Here is a 17057-nt window from a genome sequence, read left to right on the forward strand (position 1 = left end):
TTTAGCCTGAACACTAACTGGTTGAAGGCAGAGGGAAACTACGGGCCGGGGAAACACCCTATCTAGAGGGCGATGAAATACACAGCCTTCTTTAAATTACTGTTGCTATTGCTTGTAGAAGATAATGCTAAGCTAGAAGTTTGATGCATATCAGAGGAGATATTAAAACTCCAAATAAGAAACTAAATAAGGACTTCCACACTGCTGACTGCAGATATAACATCACACACTGCATACTAATGGCACACACATAAACAGTGGCCCCATAAGGCTTTCTCTAGTGAGTGAGCAACTTTACTTGCTGTGTTTCCCTTGCTAATTGTATCCCTAAATTATGTATAAACAATTTAAAGATATATTTCTCTGACTACATAATTGTTGTTAAGTGATAAAGGACTATACTGAAATCCTTTTCAATATGGAGGCACAAAAACATCTCCCAATGTTAATTGAAGAAGGTATTGGTAATGCTGGGTTACTCACATCACAGATGTGTCCAGCAGCTGTCAAAAAGTAGCTTTCATGGGCTACCCAGAGAGCTTGGTAGGAGCCTTTGCAGAGTGTGTAAGGCCTAATTGCAATCAACCTAACCTAGTCTATTTTGTAAAACTTCCAATTTGTCTGGCAGGAAGGCTGCCTTTATATTGCAGAAACTGTTCTTCTGAAGTCAGATAGGACTCTATTTGCATTGTATTTGGACAAAATAAACCGGGAAAGGTTTATCCAACCTTCCCAATAACCACCGGAACCCTAACAGCCTAAGAAACCACTGGGAGAAGCCAGCTAAAGTAAAACTATGAAATAAAATGTCAGCAGTGTATTCCCTCTATATTTTAAGTGCTTATAAACTTCAGTCCTGACCTCACTTGCTGTGCTCACTACCTATGGAGTCTACCCCATTTTTGTCTTGGAAAATGAATAAAGCCTTTGATTCTTTGCCATCCTGACTCCAGGATGTTGTTGAATTGTTTCATATTTCATGCATGGGCAGAGGCCTCTGACATAACTGTTTGAGTGATATACTCTCTGCATCTTGTTTGAGAAAGCAAATGAATAAGCTCGTTGCTGAAGAGATATGTACCATACAGAAGAAACAGGAGAGTTGGGAAGAGACTACATTGCCAAACTTACTGGGGCAACAGACAACTGACAAGTCTCTGGATGTAGGTCAGGGGAAACAATAACAACAACAACAACAACAACAAAACCAAATTGGGTTTGTTAGATCTTGTCCAAAAGATCACCGTGTACCAATTAGATTATGTCTTAGGACTTTGGTTTGATGGTTATAGGAAGCAGGGGATTCTATTCCTTGGTTGTAAAGGGACATTATCTTGAACCATGAAAACATCTACCATGGAAGGAGGAGAATAACTCAGAAAGACCAGAAAAAAATGGAACATGAACCATGATCAAACAGAACAGGATGCCCACCTTTTAACCTGGGCTTTTTGCTTACATGATCTAACAGATCCTTTCCTTATTCAGCTAGTTTGAGCTGCATCTTTCAGTGCTTGCCACTAAAAGCATTGGATTGGAAAAATCTTTTCCAAATGGTTTGGAAGAAAATTTATAGTCCAAATTTCTGCTAGACTTGTATGCTTCCAAATCAAAAAAATGAAAAAAATTGAAATAGCAGCTTTAGTAAGCTCTTGTGAGAGTGAAATTTTTCCATAGAGAATATGTGGACTCTAAGCCAAAATGAGATCTAAATCGAAAGATGAACTATTTTTGGCTGGAAGGTAAGAAATAAAAGAGTCAATTACGTTACCTGGTAATGAACTCTCTGGGAACCAGAAGAAACTGATTGCAAGTCCTAATGAAAATGAAAAAAAAATCCATACCTTAGAATGAGTTTGAACAAGCTGCCCACAATTCTGTCAACTAAACTCCCAACTTAATGCAAAGACACTCATCTGGAAAATATCTAATTCTTCAAATTCATCAAGGTTATTCACAGATGAGTAATTCCAGGAATAATAACATACCCATGTTGGATTGAGAAAATACAGATCATTTGTCTTTGAAACTCAGATATCTTAAGTGGTGTTTAGAGGTAAGTAATATATTACAATCCAAGGATAAGAAATAAATAATAGTAGAGAGCATAATATTTTGTTATTAAACAAAGGAGGATCTTACTTAATTCGCATTTGAACTTTTGGCTCTTAAAGAGGTTTTCTAGTATGCCATCAGCATATATTTTGTGCTGAATTCATACTACCATGGGAACTGTGTTGAGATCAACTTGCTTTTTTGCAAATAAGAGTTTTTATATGCCTCAAAAAGAAAGTCACTCATCATCTCTATCTGACCACAGTACAAATTAACAGTGGAGAAATGTGTGAGTTTTTACTGGCAGGTTCAGAAAGACTGCCTCTGTTTATGAAAGTTTATAACTGAGTTGTCATTCTTGTCATATCCCCTAGGCCTTCTTGCTAATGAGTGTAGCGACTCTATTTTCAGATGTCAGCATTTCTGGTTACCTTTGTTCTTACTGTTGCCTCCCACAGGGCTGAATCACATTATTTTCTAAGTTCAAGTTAATTTTTAAACTTCTATGTATTTGTTGGCTTCATTCTTACTAATAAAAAAATCTATTCCCAATTGACTATTTAGTTGACTAAACAAGCCAACATCATTAACAAAGTTACTTGAGTGGTATATTTTAAATTTAAAAAAAAGTTTGGCAATCATTACGATTCAACTTTTTTTTAACCAGTCTTGGTCATTGAACTTGGGGCCTGAACACTGTCCTTGGGCTTTCTCAAGGCTAGAGCCACAGCACCATTTCTGGCTTTTTTCTATGTATGTGGTACAGAGGAATTGAACCCAGGTCTTCATGCATGCTAGGCAAGCACTTTACCACTAGGCTAAACTCCTGGCCCTATGACTCACTTTTTTAAAATTAATTAATTAATTTATTTTTTATTGTAATTAATAAAAGGGTTACATGATATTTGCCAGAAGGTGCATTAATTCACATATACTGATACCCTTTCACATGTCTTGGCTATGACTCACTTTTTAAATGCAGATTTAACAAAATTCCACAGCAAAATTCAAATGTTATTTTGAAAAATAGGACATTGTAGAATATAGTTTTGAACTTGAGTTTTAAGTTATGAAGTTCACAAGCTTTTATATATTTAAGCAGTTATTCTCACTCCAACTCTCTCTCACTCATATCAACAGTTAAAGTTGGCCTTCTGTTGCTAAATAGTTTGCATTCCTAATTCCAGCACTGTTCTCAGCATGTCAAAATGAAATATTAATATTTTTACATCATTGTGCTAATCCCAGTCAAATTTATTTCTTCAGAGAGAAGCAGAATTAAATATTGTAGCTAACAGTACAACTTGAGGGGCTATTAAATACCTTTGTATCTGCTCTAAGATGTTTATTTATGCCTATAATGTGTTGCACAAAATAGAATTGTATCCATCAGAATTATCTAACAGTTTGGAAAAACTCAGACTTTTTCTCAGTCTTGCCTAAGAAAAGCAACTCTAAAAAGCATCTTACAATGAAAAGCACTAATAAAGAAATGTTTCTTTATGCTTTACGGTTTGAGGAGTGGAGGCAAATAATAAGCCCCATAAAGATACCAACATTACAACAGCAATTGTAATGATGAGTTTGATTCTCCTGGCTTTGCTGGTGCAGATTATATTCATAGGAATGCCATCTATGAAATTACCTTCCTTCTCCCTTTATGGTAAGATCAGATTGAGGAAAACAACAATAGGTTATTCCTCTGTGATCTGACAAATTCCCAGTGAAATGTTTTTTTTCCCTGTAGGAGTTTCTTATTTTAAAAGATGTAGCTGGTTGTCTTTGAAAGAAGTCAGTGCTAGATACATAACATTGCATAACTCCAAATTTCTGTTTTCTTATTCAATATCTTTTTGAACTTCTTCATAGCTCAAAAATCCCACAGTTACATAGTCTGGCAAGAAGACAGACTTCCAGGCCACAGTTATGGAATATATTCAAGCAATAGCCCCTTGGAATTAATTCATTCAATTCTGTTCCACTTCAATCAGCAAAGTCAAGAAACAGCAGTGGTGGGGTGAGGGAGGGAGGTAAATTTTAATGGCATAAAGGACAAGGACACTACATTTCCATTTCACTTAGAAACATACACACACACACACACACACACACACACACACACACGCACAGCTTGCAATCATTCATAGAACTAGACAGCTGAGTAAACTCACCTCCTGTAAGCGGTCTATGTACATACGGCAAGTCTCCAAATCACAGTCTCCACGCACAACGAGAATACCCAGAGGAATGGCTAAGAGTGAAGGAGAAAGGAAAGGGTCAAAATAACAGAATTGATTCTTCTAGATGGGCATGATTGTGTTGCTCAGAGATTAAAAAGTTATTTCCTAAGACTTATGAGAATGTTGATGATTTCCATGCAAAGAAATTAGCACCCTTCTTCCTAGACCCCCACGGTGATTTGTTTTCTCTGCAGTCACCATAGGATCTGTGGTCTTTGTGCTACCTGGACTCCTCATTCTATTTCAGTGACCTTCATATGAAGTGTAATGTACAATACAGTACATTGGAGGCTGTTCCCAGGCAGCTGAATTGTACACATCCAATAGAAGTCACGAGGACACGATGCTAAGGAGGAATGTAACATTCGGGTTTCTGGAAAGCATTCGTCTCTCTCATAAATGGATTGTGCTCCTTTGGTTGGTTTGCAACAAATCTAATGTAGTAGAACTTGGTGGCCAGTATCACATATATGAAATCAATAATTCTGCTCAGGCTTTAAGTAGCTTTAAAGAACTGCTTTTCATCGAATAATCCTTCACTAGGAATTGGAAAAAAAGAAAGAGCCAAGCGCCATTGCAATTCCATGGGAAGGATTTATAAACTCAGTACTAAGTGCAAATTTTAGTGACGCTTTGGTTTGGCAAGTTAGCTCTTTGTTCTTGTAAATTATTCACCTCCTTGGTTTGTAAACTAAGGTGTTTATAACAGGCATTTTCAGTCTTGTGAAGATAAAATGTAGTCCTGTATTTTAGCTTGAAATTCCATAACATCAATATCAGGTAGAGCTCTCTCATTCCTTCCACCATCTTTTGAGCATCTTTTATTAGAAAATCAATATACTCAGGCATCTATCTTCTAATCTATCATTATTCTACTAAGATTAGCTAGCAGTAGTATTTCCACAGTTACATACTTGCTTACTTATAAGTAATTTTCATTCCATCCCTAACAGGAAAAATAACTTGTAGAAAAAATGTTGTAGTCTGACACTTCTCTTTGGGGCTTTTCATTATTCATAATTAACTTCCCAACTCCATTGACATTTCATTCATGCTAATTAAGAATAGTGAGGGTGTGTAGGGCGGGCGCAGTAATGTCACTATTCCTGTTCTGGAAGAGTCATCTTAGTTTGGGTCAGGAGACACTGTTCCAATAAGCATCAGTCAATAGTCTACACAATGGAATGTTTATTGCAGGCATCAAGCAAAATTCAAAAGTTCTAAGACTAAACAGAAGGAAAACGTTGTGTTTTAGAATAAGATGGCAGATTTAACATTATTTTCTCTCTCATCAGCAATGCTATGATGGATATTAAAAAAGTTATAAATTGGCAAATGAGCAGAGATTTTTAAAGAGAAAAGAATATGAAATAGAAGGAAAAAATGAAGAACTGGCAGCCTACCTGGAGCCTCACTGAGTCCAATATTACAACACAGGTCAATATAGATGGGGACTAAGGCAGTTTATCTGGGCAGGGTCTTCGTCAGGCTTGCAGCCTGGAAGAACTGGGATATCAGGAATGCAGACAGTGGGCAGCTGAAAGAGGAGCACTGGATGGTAGATGACAGATTCCCTATTATCTGTCCTTGCTACATCTTGAGCTTCCTTCCCCACAACTCAACTTCCTCAAAGGCTGCTAGCCAGAACCCTACTTTCTTGTAAAGAAACTGGAAGATGTTTATGTCATAAATGCAACAAACTTGTGTGTGGAGGCAGGAAAGAACATAGTTTGCAAATGGGTAAAGCAAGCTCAAAGTGAGTCTCTTCATTTAGTGGTAAAGACACAACTTCCCAGGAAGCAGAGCAAAGCTGGAAGAAGATAACAGTAAAGCCATCTAAAGCTTGGGCACCTCTCACCTAGACTTAAAGGCAGCACAAATTAACTCTCAGATAACCCCATACCAAAGGTAGAAGTCAGTGAGTTTTTTTGTTTTTTTATTTTTTTTTTACCCAGGTCAGAGTTTCCATCTAGCTTTTACTTGCTCCTCTTTGAAAAATGAATTCAAAGGCAAAAATTATCAGGAAACCAAGAAATCTCTCTAAGGCAGAATCTAGTGACAAAACCATAATGGAATAAAATAAACTTTTTAATGAAATAATATATTTTTAAAACATCTCTAAGAAAATCCGAGTTTAGAGAAAATGATCCATCCATGAAAAGGAAATGTGGTTTAATTTTTTTAAGGAGTATAAAAGAAGAAAAAGAGAATCCTCTATCAAGAATCTACTAGATTGTTCACCCCAAACAAAGGGTGAGTGTACAATAAAAAGAAAAAAAAGAGTAATACCCAAAGTAAAAGAAATGAGAAACCCAAGGATAAAGGAGAAAAGTAAAGGAAATCCCCAAGGGAGTAAGGCTAGAAGACCCCAGAGTGCCAGACATTTGGGGTAGCAAACAATTAGAGCACTGACTCCTGAGGCAGATGTGCCAAAAAACTGTCATCACTGAGATTCTCAAAACTCTAATTGAGCTATTTTTCTAACCAAAGATTAAAATGCATAGGAAATCCTGCATCAGTTGCACATGTATATGTAGATGTATACATAATGATATGCGACTATATATAATAGCACTATATCATTCCAGAAACGTTCAGCTTCAACCTATTCTACAGAACAGGTGTTAGACTAGAGTAAAGCAGAAAAATTCAGCTGTCCTTTCTAACAATATTTCCAGTGATTTGTAGATCCCATGCTAACACCTTCCAAACACTTCCCAGGACTCAATTATCACCTTGTCCACTCAATCCTCTCAGAATGGCCATAGGTAACCTTGAGAGAAGCTGAAGTGAGCCTAGGACCAGAGATCATTTGGGGCACTTGTGGGAGTTTCAATCTCAAAATGATTCAATGGCTTTGTGTTCTTTGCACAAGGGCTTTGGACTTTGCTTCCAAATTTTCCAGAATCATTCACTATCTGGTTTAGGGATACATGTACAGGAGGTAAATATATCAAGAGAACAGCAAATATGAAAATCAGCATAAAATAGTTATCTCAAAACAAGAGGGACGAAGGAGGTATTTGTTCTACTTCCTAATCAAGGTGATGTTACGATTAGCATTTTAAATATGTACTCATTACATATGTAACTGTAACCACTGTGTACATCACCATGACAATAAAATAAAATTGCATTTTTTTTTGCCAGTCCTGGGCTTGGGCTCAGGGCTTGAGCACTGTCCTTGGACTTTCTCAAGGCTAGAGCTCTACCACTTGAGCCACAGCACCACTTCCGGCTTTTTGCTATGTATGTGGTACCGGGAATTGAACCCAGGTCTTCATGCATGCTAGACAAGCACTCTACCACTAGGCCAAACTCCCGGCCCGCATTTTTCTTTTTATATTGTACTATTTGTAGATTTTTTTTTTACTTCTTTCCCCCTTCTTTTGTTACTGTTTATGTTTCTGTACTCATTTTGTATGTAAGCTTATCTGATTTGGGGAGGGGAAGGAGAAACACAGAAATTGAGATAAAGGCTGAATCAATTCAGCTATGAAAATGAACTATACAACTTTGCGGGGGAGGAAGTCAGCAGGGAGTGAGGGAGGGAGGAAATATAGGCATGATCTGACTTACATATTGATATGTCACCTTTACAATAAAATTTAAAAATCAACACACACACACACACAATCTAACATGTTTGACTGGACTAAGGATGCCCACATTATTTCTGACTGTGAGGATGTTTCTGAAAGAAATGAGAATTTATATTTTGGACTGAGGCAAAGAACGTGTGGAAGATTGAATTCTAGCACTGAGTCTGCAGAGGTCATTCATAGTTCTTCATTTTCTGGCCTTTTATGTTCTTATATCCATGATAGTCCATCCTCAACCCAGTTTTCAGGCCCCCACCTTATGCTGGGACATACACTATCAGCTCATCTCGTTCTCGGGTCTGTGGACCCAGACTGATATAGCCTCAACATTTTCCTGTTTACCCAGTTTGCAGATGGCATAATATTCTACCCGGCTTTTACTTGCAGGAGCCAATCCCATCACACCATAGACCTCTTCTTATTTATCTACATATTCTAACATCTTTATTTCCATAGAGAACTCTCATTATTATTTACATACACAGAAATAAGGTAGCCATCTAAAAATCAAGAAGAAAGCCCTCAAAACAATGAAATACTCAAGAAATTACAGAGTTAACTTCTGATCCTCAACCTTGAAGAAATCATGCAGAAATTACTTATTACCAGCCAAAACATAAGTCCTGTCCTGGATCCTTCTCAGCATTGACTCTGACCTCCACTAATCTCCTTTCCCTATTTCTGTTTGTGTATATGCCACATGATCAAGATTACAATTAAATGGAAGCAATGAGAAGTTTTGGTACATTTTATGCACACATGCTCTTGATTTAATGTTTGGAATAAAATGCCAACAGTATTTACTAATTAATTTTTCATTTGTACTTGAAGTTAGGACTACTTAAGCATATTTTGCACATTTATGCCAAAATACTGCATAAATTAACACTAGTCATCTTCAGGAAATTCAAGCACACAGGGAAAATTTGAAGCATAGATGAGATAAAAGATAATGTTCAAAAACAACTTTTAAAATACGTGTTTCACCATAAATGCTAAGCAGAATCACCCTGTACACATAGAATGAGTTATTTAACATGTTAAAGACAAAAATTTGGCTACACTAAAAGATACCTAGAGTGTTTTTTAAAAAAGCTGAGATAATGTTTTGCAAAGACCAAGAGGGTGATGAAAATGACAAAAGCTTTTCTGAAGTGAATCCATTATTTAAAGGAAGATCAACTCTGGGGTGCACTAACCCCCCTTCTCGGGGATCACTAAAGCAGGCTGTATTATGAATCAACCTAAGACCATGCTGACCCATGATTGTGCCAAAGTCCACAGTGGATGGAGATTATTCATGCAACTTCATGAGTTCCTGGATGATGGGCTCAGCTAGGTGCACACTGCATAAGCGCAATAAGCACAGTGCTCTGAGGCCAGATCTAAAGAATTATAGGAGTAGCACTGAGAGAAGTCAGGTGGCTAAAGTCGTTTCAGCCACGCCAGCATAGAACAGACTTTTATCTTTCTTTCTCTGTGTGTGTGTGTGTGTGTGTGTGTGTGTGTGTGTGTGTGTGTGTTTCTAGGGAAAAGATCTGTATATTTGGACTGGAGAAAGGAGTAGGACAATTGAACAGAGAAGCTCTAAGTGACATTTACATGGCAGGGGTGTGGGGCCCTTTCAATGTCTATTCACTTGTCTCCCTTTCCAATAGCCCAGCTTCTGAGGGCCTTGCAGCCTGGGAATCCAGCATCCTAGAATTGTGCTCCATAAGAATTTAGATGACTGCTGTTTAATTCATAATGAAATGTAATATGAGCAGATGCCAATCATTTTGGGATCGGTAGACATGAGAGTATATCAGATTTCAATAAAAATTAGATGGAAAAATCACATGACTGATTTTCCTATTCAAACTACACAAGAGAATTTCCAATATTGAACTGAAAAGCTAATGGACTGTTGACATAAACTAAATATAAAACAATTCCATGCAGCCATGAAAGCTCATTGGAATAGATGAACAAAATATTCACATGTGTTTCCTAGGGATTTTTTTTATTGTTGTCTGGGCATCAGTTTCAGTTATGTTACTGATATCCAACATTATCATTTGGTAGGTTTATTATAATGATTATTCTCATACCATTCATTGTAATGTTTATTCTTAAACATTAAGTACTATATTTAACTACTATGTTTAGAATATATAGTATTTAATATTCTAAATATCATAATTACAGATTGTGTGTGTGTGTGTGTGTGTGTGTGTGTGTGTGTGTGTGCGCGCTCCTAAATGTGAGCACTCTACTACTTGAGCTATAGCTTCACTTTGGACTTTTTGGTAGTTTTCTAGAGGTAAGAGTCTCATAGACTTTCCTGACCAGGCTGGCTTTAGACCTCGATTTTCACATCTCAGCTTTCTGAGAAGCTAGGATTACAGGGATGAGTGGCTAACACCTGGCTATCATTAGATACTATTGAGCCTGGTTGTTCTTGATTCTTTGGCAATGCAGTGTGAAAGACTTATGTGAGTAAAACCACAATGCCAATCTGTGAAGATAAAATCAATGCCAGCAATACACACACTGAGAGCTAATCCTTCCTTTAAATTCTCCTCTAAGCCTTATTAGATTCATCACATTTTCCTCCCAAGTCTAGTACGAACTTGTACAGTGCTGGCCATTCATAAATCCTCAAAGAGATTTCAGCAGACCACATGTGAGGAACCTCATAGCAGATAACTGCACCAAAGCTTCTAACACCAAAGCAAATCAACAAAAGAACCTAAGGAACTTACAGAGGGCATAAAGGGAATCACGGCCAACTGTTTTGTGACATAGGAAATGCTCTTGGGGACCAGGAGTTTGGCCTAGTGGTAGAGTGCTTGCCTAGCATGCACGAAGACCCGGGTTCCATTCCTAGGTACCACATATATAGAAAAAAAGCCAGAAGTGGTGCTGAGGCTCAAGTGGTAGAGCGCTAGCATTGAGAAAGTCCAAGGACAGTGCTCAGGCCTTGAGCTCAAATCCAGGACTGGCAAAAAAAAAAAAAAGGAAATGCTCTTGGAGCCAAGCAAGAATGAGCCACCCCTAACACCAAGTTCTTGTGAAGCTGATAATGGGATTTATAAAAAGGAGGAAACAGCAGTTAATTCATGCTCTACAAGGTACAGTGATGTGTTGAACAAGATATCACGGTGGAAATAAAGAGTTGAGAGCTAAGTGTGGGAACAAAAAAAAGGATTTAATTGTCTGACACTTTTACTGCTATAGTGCAGCTCTTGCTAAAACAGGATTGCAGTTAAATGGGGCCCTTCACTTATTCAAGGCACCAACAAAACTGTCTTCAGTGGGATCATTAAAAAGAAGGTGTGATTCCTTAGAGAAAAACTCAGAAACCACATGTGTTTGTAAGATTAGGGTTTTCCCTTCTAAAGAGACTCATAAAAATAATAGAATCACAGAAACTTTGTGAAGCTTAAAACATAAGTTAACACTTTCTGCAGGGAGCAATCATAATAGAGACAAAAATGACCAAATACAGTGAACATGCCTGTAACACTCGATACTTAGGAGACAGAGATCAGGAGAACCATGGCTCATAGCCAGCTTATGTTCCAAGTTCACAAATCTCCCATCTCAACCAATAAAAAAACTGACAGATTCATGTCTGTTATCCTAGCATTTATGCAGGAAACATAAATAGAATTACAGTCCCAGCAAGGCTATACAATACAAAAGTGAGATCCTGTTCAAGAAATAACTAAAACAGAAGCATGGCTCAAATGGTAGAACTTCTCCCTACCAAGTACAAGGCCTGGAGTTCAAAGGCCAGCTCTGTCTTCTTCCCACAAAAAAAGAAGGCATGAAATGAAAAAGGAAATTCAGTAGGGGAAACTATCAAAATACAGATAGTAATCTTACAATCAATGTATCCTGTGGCAGAATTTCTGATTCATTTATCAACAGTAGAGTTTAAGCAATTGATATCTTTTAACCAAATCTATGTAGTATTAAAATAAGAAAATAAAAAAAAACCAGGGCTAGGAATGTGGCTTAGTGGTAGAATGCTTGCCTGGTTTGATTCCTCGGTACCACATACCAGAAAAAGCTAGAAATGTTGTGGCTCAGGTGGCAGAGTGCTAGCCTTGAGAAATCTTAAGGACAGTGACCAGACCTTGAGTTCAAGCCCCAGGACTAGTCAAAAAATGAAAATAAAACCTCAACAGAGTGGAAAACAACCACAACTAAACAAAGCTATTCTTCAGAAAATAACACAGGCAGCAAACTAAGGAATCTTGTATGAGGCAATGACATTATAGATAAGGCATCAAAAGCATAACTCATGAAAAAATAAACAAATTAGACTTCATTAAAATGAAAACACCTGTGCTATCATAAACACATAAAAAATAAAAACACATAGACTGGAAGGAAACTGCAAAATGCACATTTGATAAAAGAAGTAAGAGGATCAAAAAATACACGAAGCCCTTAAATTTCAATTAGGAGAGGTAACTTTTTTTTTAACTACAGACTATATATTTTTTATTGTAATTAATAAAAGGGTTACATATTTGCCAGACAGAAGGTGCATTAATTCACATATATTGATACCGTTTCACATGTCTTGGTCCCCATTACCCTCCCCTCCACCCCACCCCACCCCCGTCTTGGTTTTCCCCCCTTCCCTATCCAATTTCAAATAATCAAATACAAATAAATCCAATATATCAGATAACAAAGTGAGATACTAGTGAGCAAAAGGTCTGAACATTTATAGGCCCTCCTCCTCCCCCAAGAAACTAAAGGCAAAGAATACCAAAAGGGGCTCAGTATAGTCTGTGATTAGAGAATTGCAAATGAAAACAATGAGAGCCACTACACACTGATGATAATGCTGAGCTAATGATATCGACTACTGAGATGGATGTGAAGCCTTGGTCAAAGGCTGCTGAGAGTACAAAATGGGACACCACTTTAGGAGGCACCATGGAAGGATTTTTTTTTGTTTCATTTTACAAAATTAAACATACTGCTACCTTGGAGTCCAGCCTCCTAGTCCTTTGTATTCACCTAACTGAGCTGGAAATTACATCCATGCAAAAATTTGCACATGAATATTTACAGTATTCTTTGAAAAATAATTACCAAAACTTGGATTAAAACACAAATCAACCTTTCCTTCAGGAGGTAAAACAAAAGAGCACCCACTGAACTTGAGTTTGAGTCCAATGCAAAGGAATATTACAGAAAACAGAAAAATCAGTGATCAATCAATAAAAAGAATTTTAAATACATTATGCTAAGGGAATGATGCTAATCTGAGTAAAGAGCACATGGTTTATAATTCCAACTACATGACATTCTAAGAAAAGGCAGAAGGATGAAGAAAATAGGATTGACAAATGCCAGAAGTTAGGAAAATGAAGAGCCATTTTTTTGAGGTATAGCACATAAAATAAAGTACAGCATCGCATATTTTTAGCAGTGAAACGATTCTGATTTTGCAAGACTTATATCATTATACATTTGTGAAATCTCATAGCATTATAGGACCCCATAATGAAATGCACTGAACTACTAGATGTTAATATCAGGAGAAATTAGGAAGAATTAGACAGGACAGTCAGGTGGAATGGCTATATAGAACTCTGTCCATTTCATTTACTTTCTTCTGGAGAGTTATATTCTACTAGCCATCAGTGGTTCACACCATGCTTCCTAGCTATGGGGGAGGCTCAGGGTAGAAGGAACATCATTTGAGAGCAACCCAGACAGAAATGTCCTTACTTCCCCTTTTCAATCCATAGCTGGGCACACCTCCTCTGTTAGCCTAAGATACTTGTAAAACTGAGATTAGGAGGCTTACAGTTGCAGGCCCACCCAGGCAGAAAAGTCTGAGAGACTTTCTCTTCCCAAAGAGAATCTGGATAAGATGGCACGTGCCTGTCAACCCGGAACCTATATACAGGAAGACCAAAATGGCAGATTACTAGCTAGTCATGTGCCTGGGACATAAATAAGAACCTATTTTTTTTTTGCCAATCCTGGGGCCTGAACTCAGGGCCTGGACACTGTCCTTGGGCTTTCTCAAGGTGAGAGCTCCATTACTTGGGCCATAGCACCACTTTTGGCTTTTTCTGTGTATGTGGTAGTAAGAATCAAAGCAAGGGCTTCATGCATGCTAGGCAAGCACTATACCACTGGGACATGTTCCCAGCCCTCCTATTTTTTAAATAGCTGTAAAATAAGGCTGACCTTTCTGTCTTTGTGGTGGAATGTGAGCCAATAAGTTCAAACTCCAAAGGAAACTGGCATTTGTTTGCTATGGGCAAATATTTTGCTAAGTAAAAGATAATATTGATAGAAACCTAAGAAGGATCTGCTTTGTAAGCTATGGCTTTAGCACTATGGAAGAAGTCAAAGATATGATGTGTATTAGGCACTAAAGGTAAAAAAAGCAAGAAAAGAAGAAGCAGGAAATGCCCTTAAAAAAAAAAAGATTGGTAGGCACAAATGGAATCTTCCTATTTTACCTCATTATCTTGAAACACACCAAGGTTATCAAGGACTAAATTCCTACTTAGTGGCTGATAATAATAATAATAATAATAATAATAATAATAATAATAATAATGAGAGAAACTCAATTGGAAATACTTCGATCAAGCTTTCTCATGTTTGAGCCACAGGCATGCTTTCTAACAACCTACCATCATTAACTGCCCATCACTCACCTGGAAGCAGCCAGGAGCACCTAATAAGCAGATCAGCATACAAAAGGAAATGAAACATCCTAAAATCTTTATAGTGCCATGCCACACCTGGGGTCTGTCAAAGAATCTACAGCCTCTGGTTTCTTGTGATTAAAAATGATTCCAGAGTTTGCATTCCCTAGCTTCCCATCCATAGTTAATTTACAATGCCACTCAAAGATAAAAGGAAGCTGTGTCATTTTCATTCCCTTCCTCTGGAGTGTGTGGCTTCTGGGGTGTGATTTCTAGAAAATACTAGCAGGTTCTCTACAAAGTTTGAGTTTTGAACTCCATCAAATTTCTTTTAATCTCTGGTATGAAACTTGAGAAAGCCAGGACGGGAGTTTAGCCTAGTGGTAGAGTGTTTGCCTAGCATGCATGAAGACCGGGGTTCGATTCCTCAGTACCACATACAGAGAAAAAAAGCTGGAAGTGGTGCTGTGACTCAAGTGGAAGAGTTCCAGTCTTGAGGAAAGCCCAAGGACAATGCTCAGGCCCTGAGTTCAAGCCCTACAGCTAGCAAAAGAACAAAACAAAACAAAAACAAACTTGAGAAAGCAACCCTAAAAGCATGTAAATCTATTCTTACCCTTGTAAAAACTTAAGTGAGGGGAAACAATTCAATTTTAAAGGAAGCAATCAATAAAAACAAAAATCTGTGTCTTTAGCAAACTCTGGAAATAAATTCACTAACAGGAATTTTTAAAGCTCGGACTCATTATGAGTGAAATCTCTATTGAGCAAACAAATCAGAGTGAAGATTTAAATCCTATTCAGTTTCTACAAGGTTGGTTCATTCGTTCCTTCCTTACTTTCTTTTCCCATCCTTTCTCCCCTTCTCCATCTTTCTCTTCTTTCTTCCTTCCTTCCTTCCTTCCTTCCTTCCTTCCTTCCTTCCTTCCTTCCTTCCTTCTTTCCTTCCTTCCTTCCTTCCTTCCTTCCTTCCTTCCTTCCTTCCTTCCTTCCTTCTTTCCTTCCTTCCTTCTTTCCTTCCTTCATTGTAGTACTGAGTTTTTCACTCCAGGCCTGTAATCCTGACAATACCTGAAGACCACAAAGGCACTGTTAAGGTCACATGCCAGTATTATACTGGTTGTCTCATTCAGGATATTTTTTATCTCTTCCTTCCATTATTTAAATAATATTTGTTAGGGGGGAAAAAGTTATGCATGATGTTTCCACACCTCTTGCACATTTATCTGCACTTAAAAAAAGCACTGGTAAATGGATGACTAATTCTGTTTTGTTTGTATTCCAGCCATTGTTTGCTCACAGGAAGAACTGGATGTGTGTTTTCTGTTGCTGAAAGTATGACTGCATGACAACTGAATTGTTCTACCACCTATACATATTTATCTGATTATATGAAAGTCAAATATGGAAAGTGGCAACAAGGACACACCAGTGCTCCATCTTCTCCATTTTTGAATGTGAATTATACTCCAAAGAACAGAGTAAGCAAGGGTGAAAACAGACAATTGAAAGTGGTAGCAAATACCAACTTTACTAAGTGCTTGTTGTTTGGATATGAAGTATCTCCCCAAAGAATTCACGTGATTAAAGTTAGATCTCCAATTGATGGGCCTTCTGGCTGCTGATTGAGTCAGGATAGTGTTAACTTCACCAATGGGTGAATTCTCTTGTAAATTCAAATATCAAAGTATTTCTAAAAACCCACAGTAGTTGAACAATGCCCTGCAGATGTTAACTAATGATCATTTAACTCCTCAAACAGATTTTTTAAAAAATGTACTGACATGTCCTCTCTTTCTTACTACTATCCATTTAAAAATTTAGCATAATAATAATTTGCATTACATTTGCATTATACTTTATTTATTTATTTTTTTGCCAGTCCTGGGCTTGAGCTCAGGGCCTGAGCACTGTCCTTGGACTTTCTCAAGGCTAGAGCTCTACCACTTGAGCCTCAGCTCCACTTCCGGCTTTTTTTCTATGTATGTTGTACCAAGGAATGGAACCCTGGTCTTCATGCATGCTAGGCAAGCACTCTACCACAAGGCCAAACTCCCGGCCCCTGCAGTATACTTTATATCCTAAGTAACCTCTTGATGGTAGTGCGTATTCAAGTTATATACAAACTACTCTGCATATAATTATTTAGAAAATTGGAGAATCTGTGTATTTGGGTATGTATCTGCAGTGGTCCTAGAACTAATCTGCCGTAAGATAACTATATGTGTGTGTGTGTGTGTGTGTAGAGAGAGAGAGAGAGAGAGACAGAGACAGAGACAGAGACAGAGACAGAGACAGAGAGACACAGAGAATTATATTGTTTTGAATTCCACTGTTGAATTCTAGTGTTCAATTCTACTATTTTGAATTCTCCTATTCTCCTGTTGAAATAAAGATTCGAAGGGTGGTGGAGAGCAGTTTGTGTGAAGCCAGCCTACTGTGGACTTGGCTGTCTAGACGTACAGGTGGGACCATGACAGGTG

General features: G+C 37.7%; 1 protein-coding gene across 3 annotated transcripts in view; it reads right to left on the bottom strand.

Moving 5' to 3' along the window:
• The window catches only part of Dgki (diacylglycerol kinase iota), a 402899-nt gene that overhangs the window by 83331 nt on the left and 302511 nt on the right, over positions 1-17057 (bottom strand). For all 3 annotated transcript variants that reach the window (XM_090333372.1, XM_090333371.1, XM_090333370.1), the window contains 2 exons: positions 4227-4306; positions 1772-1816 (listed from right to left, as the gene is read on the bottom strand). In XM_090333372.1, the coding sequence (XP_090189498.1) occupies positions 1772-1816; positions 4227-4306 (125 nt within the window). The remainder of the gene's footprint in view (positions 1-1771; positions 1817-4226; positions 4307-17057) is intronic.

This window comes from Megascapheus bottae, chromosome 5 (genome assembly GCF_031878675.1).
Source record: "Megascapheus bottae isolate mThoBot1 chromosome 5, mThoBot2.hap1, whole genome shotgun sequence".
Lineage (NCBI taxonomy): Eukaryota > Metazoa > Chordata > Mammalia > Rodentia > Geomyidae > Megascapheus > Megascapheus bottae.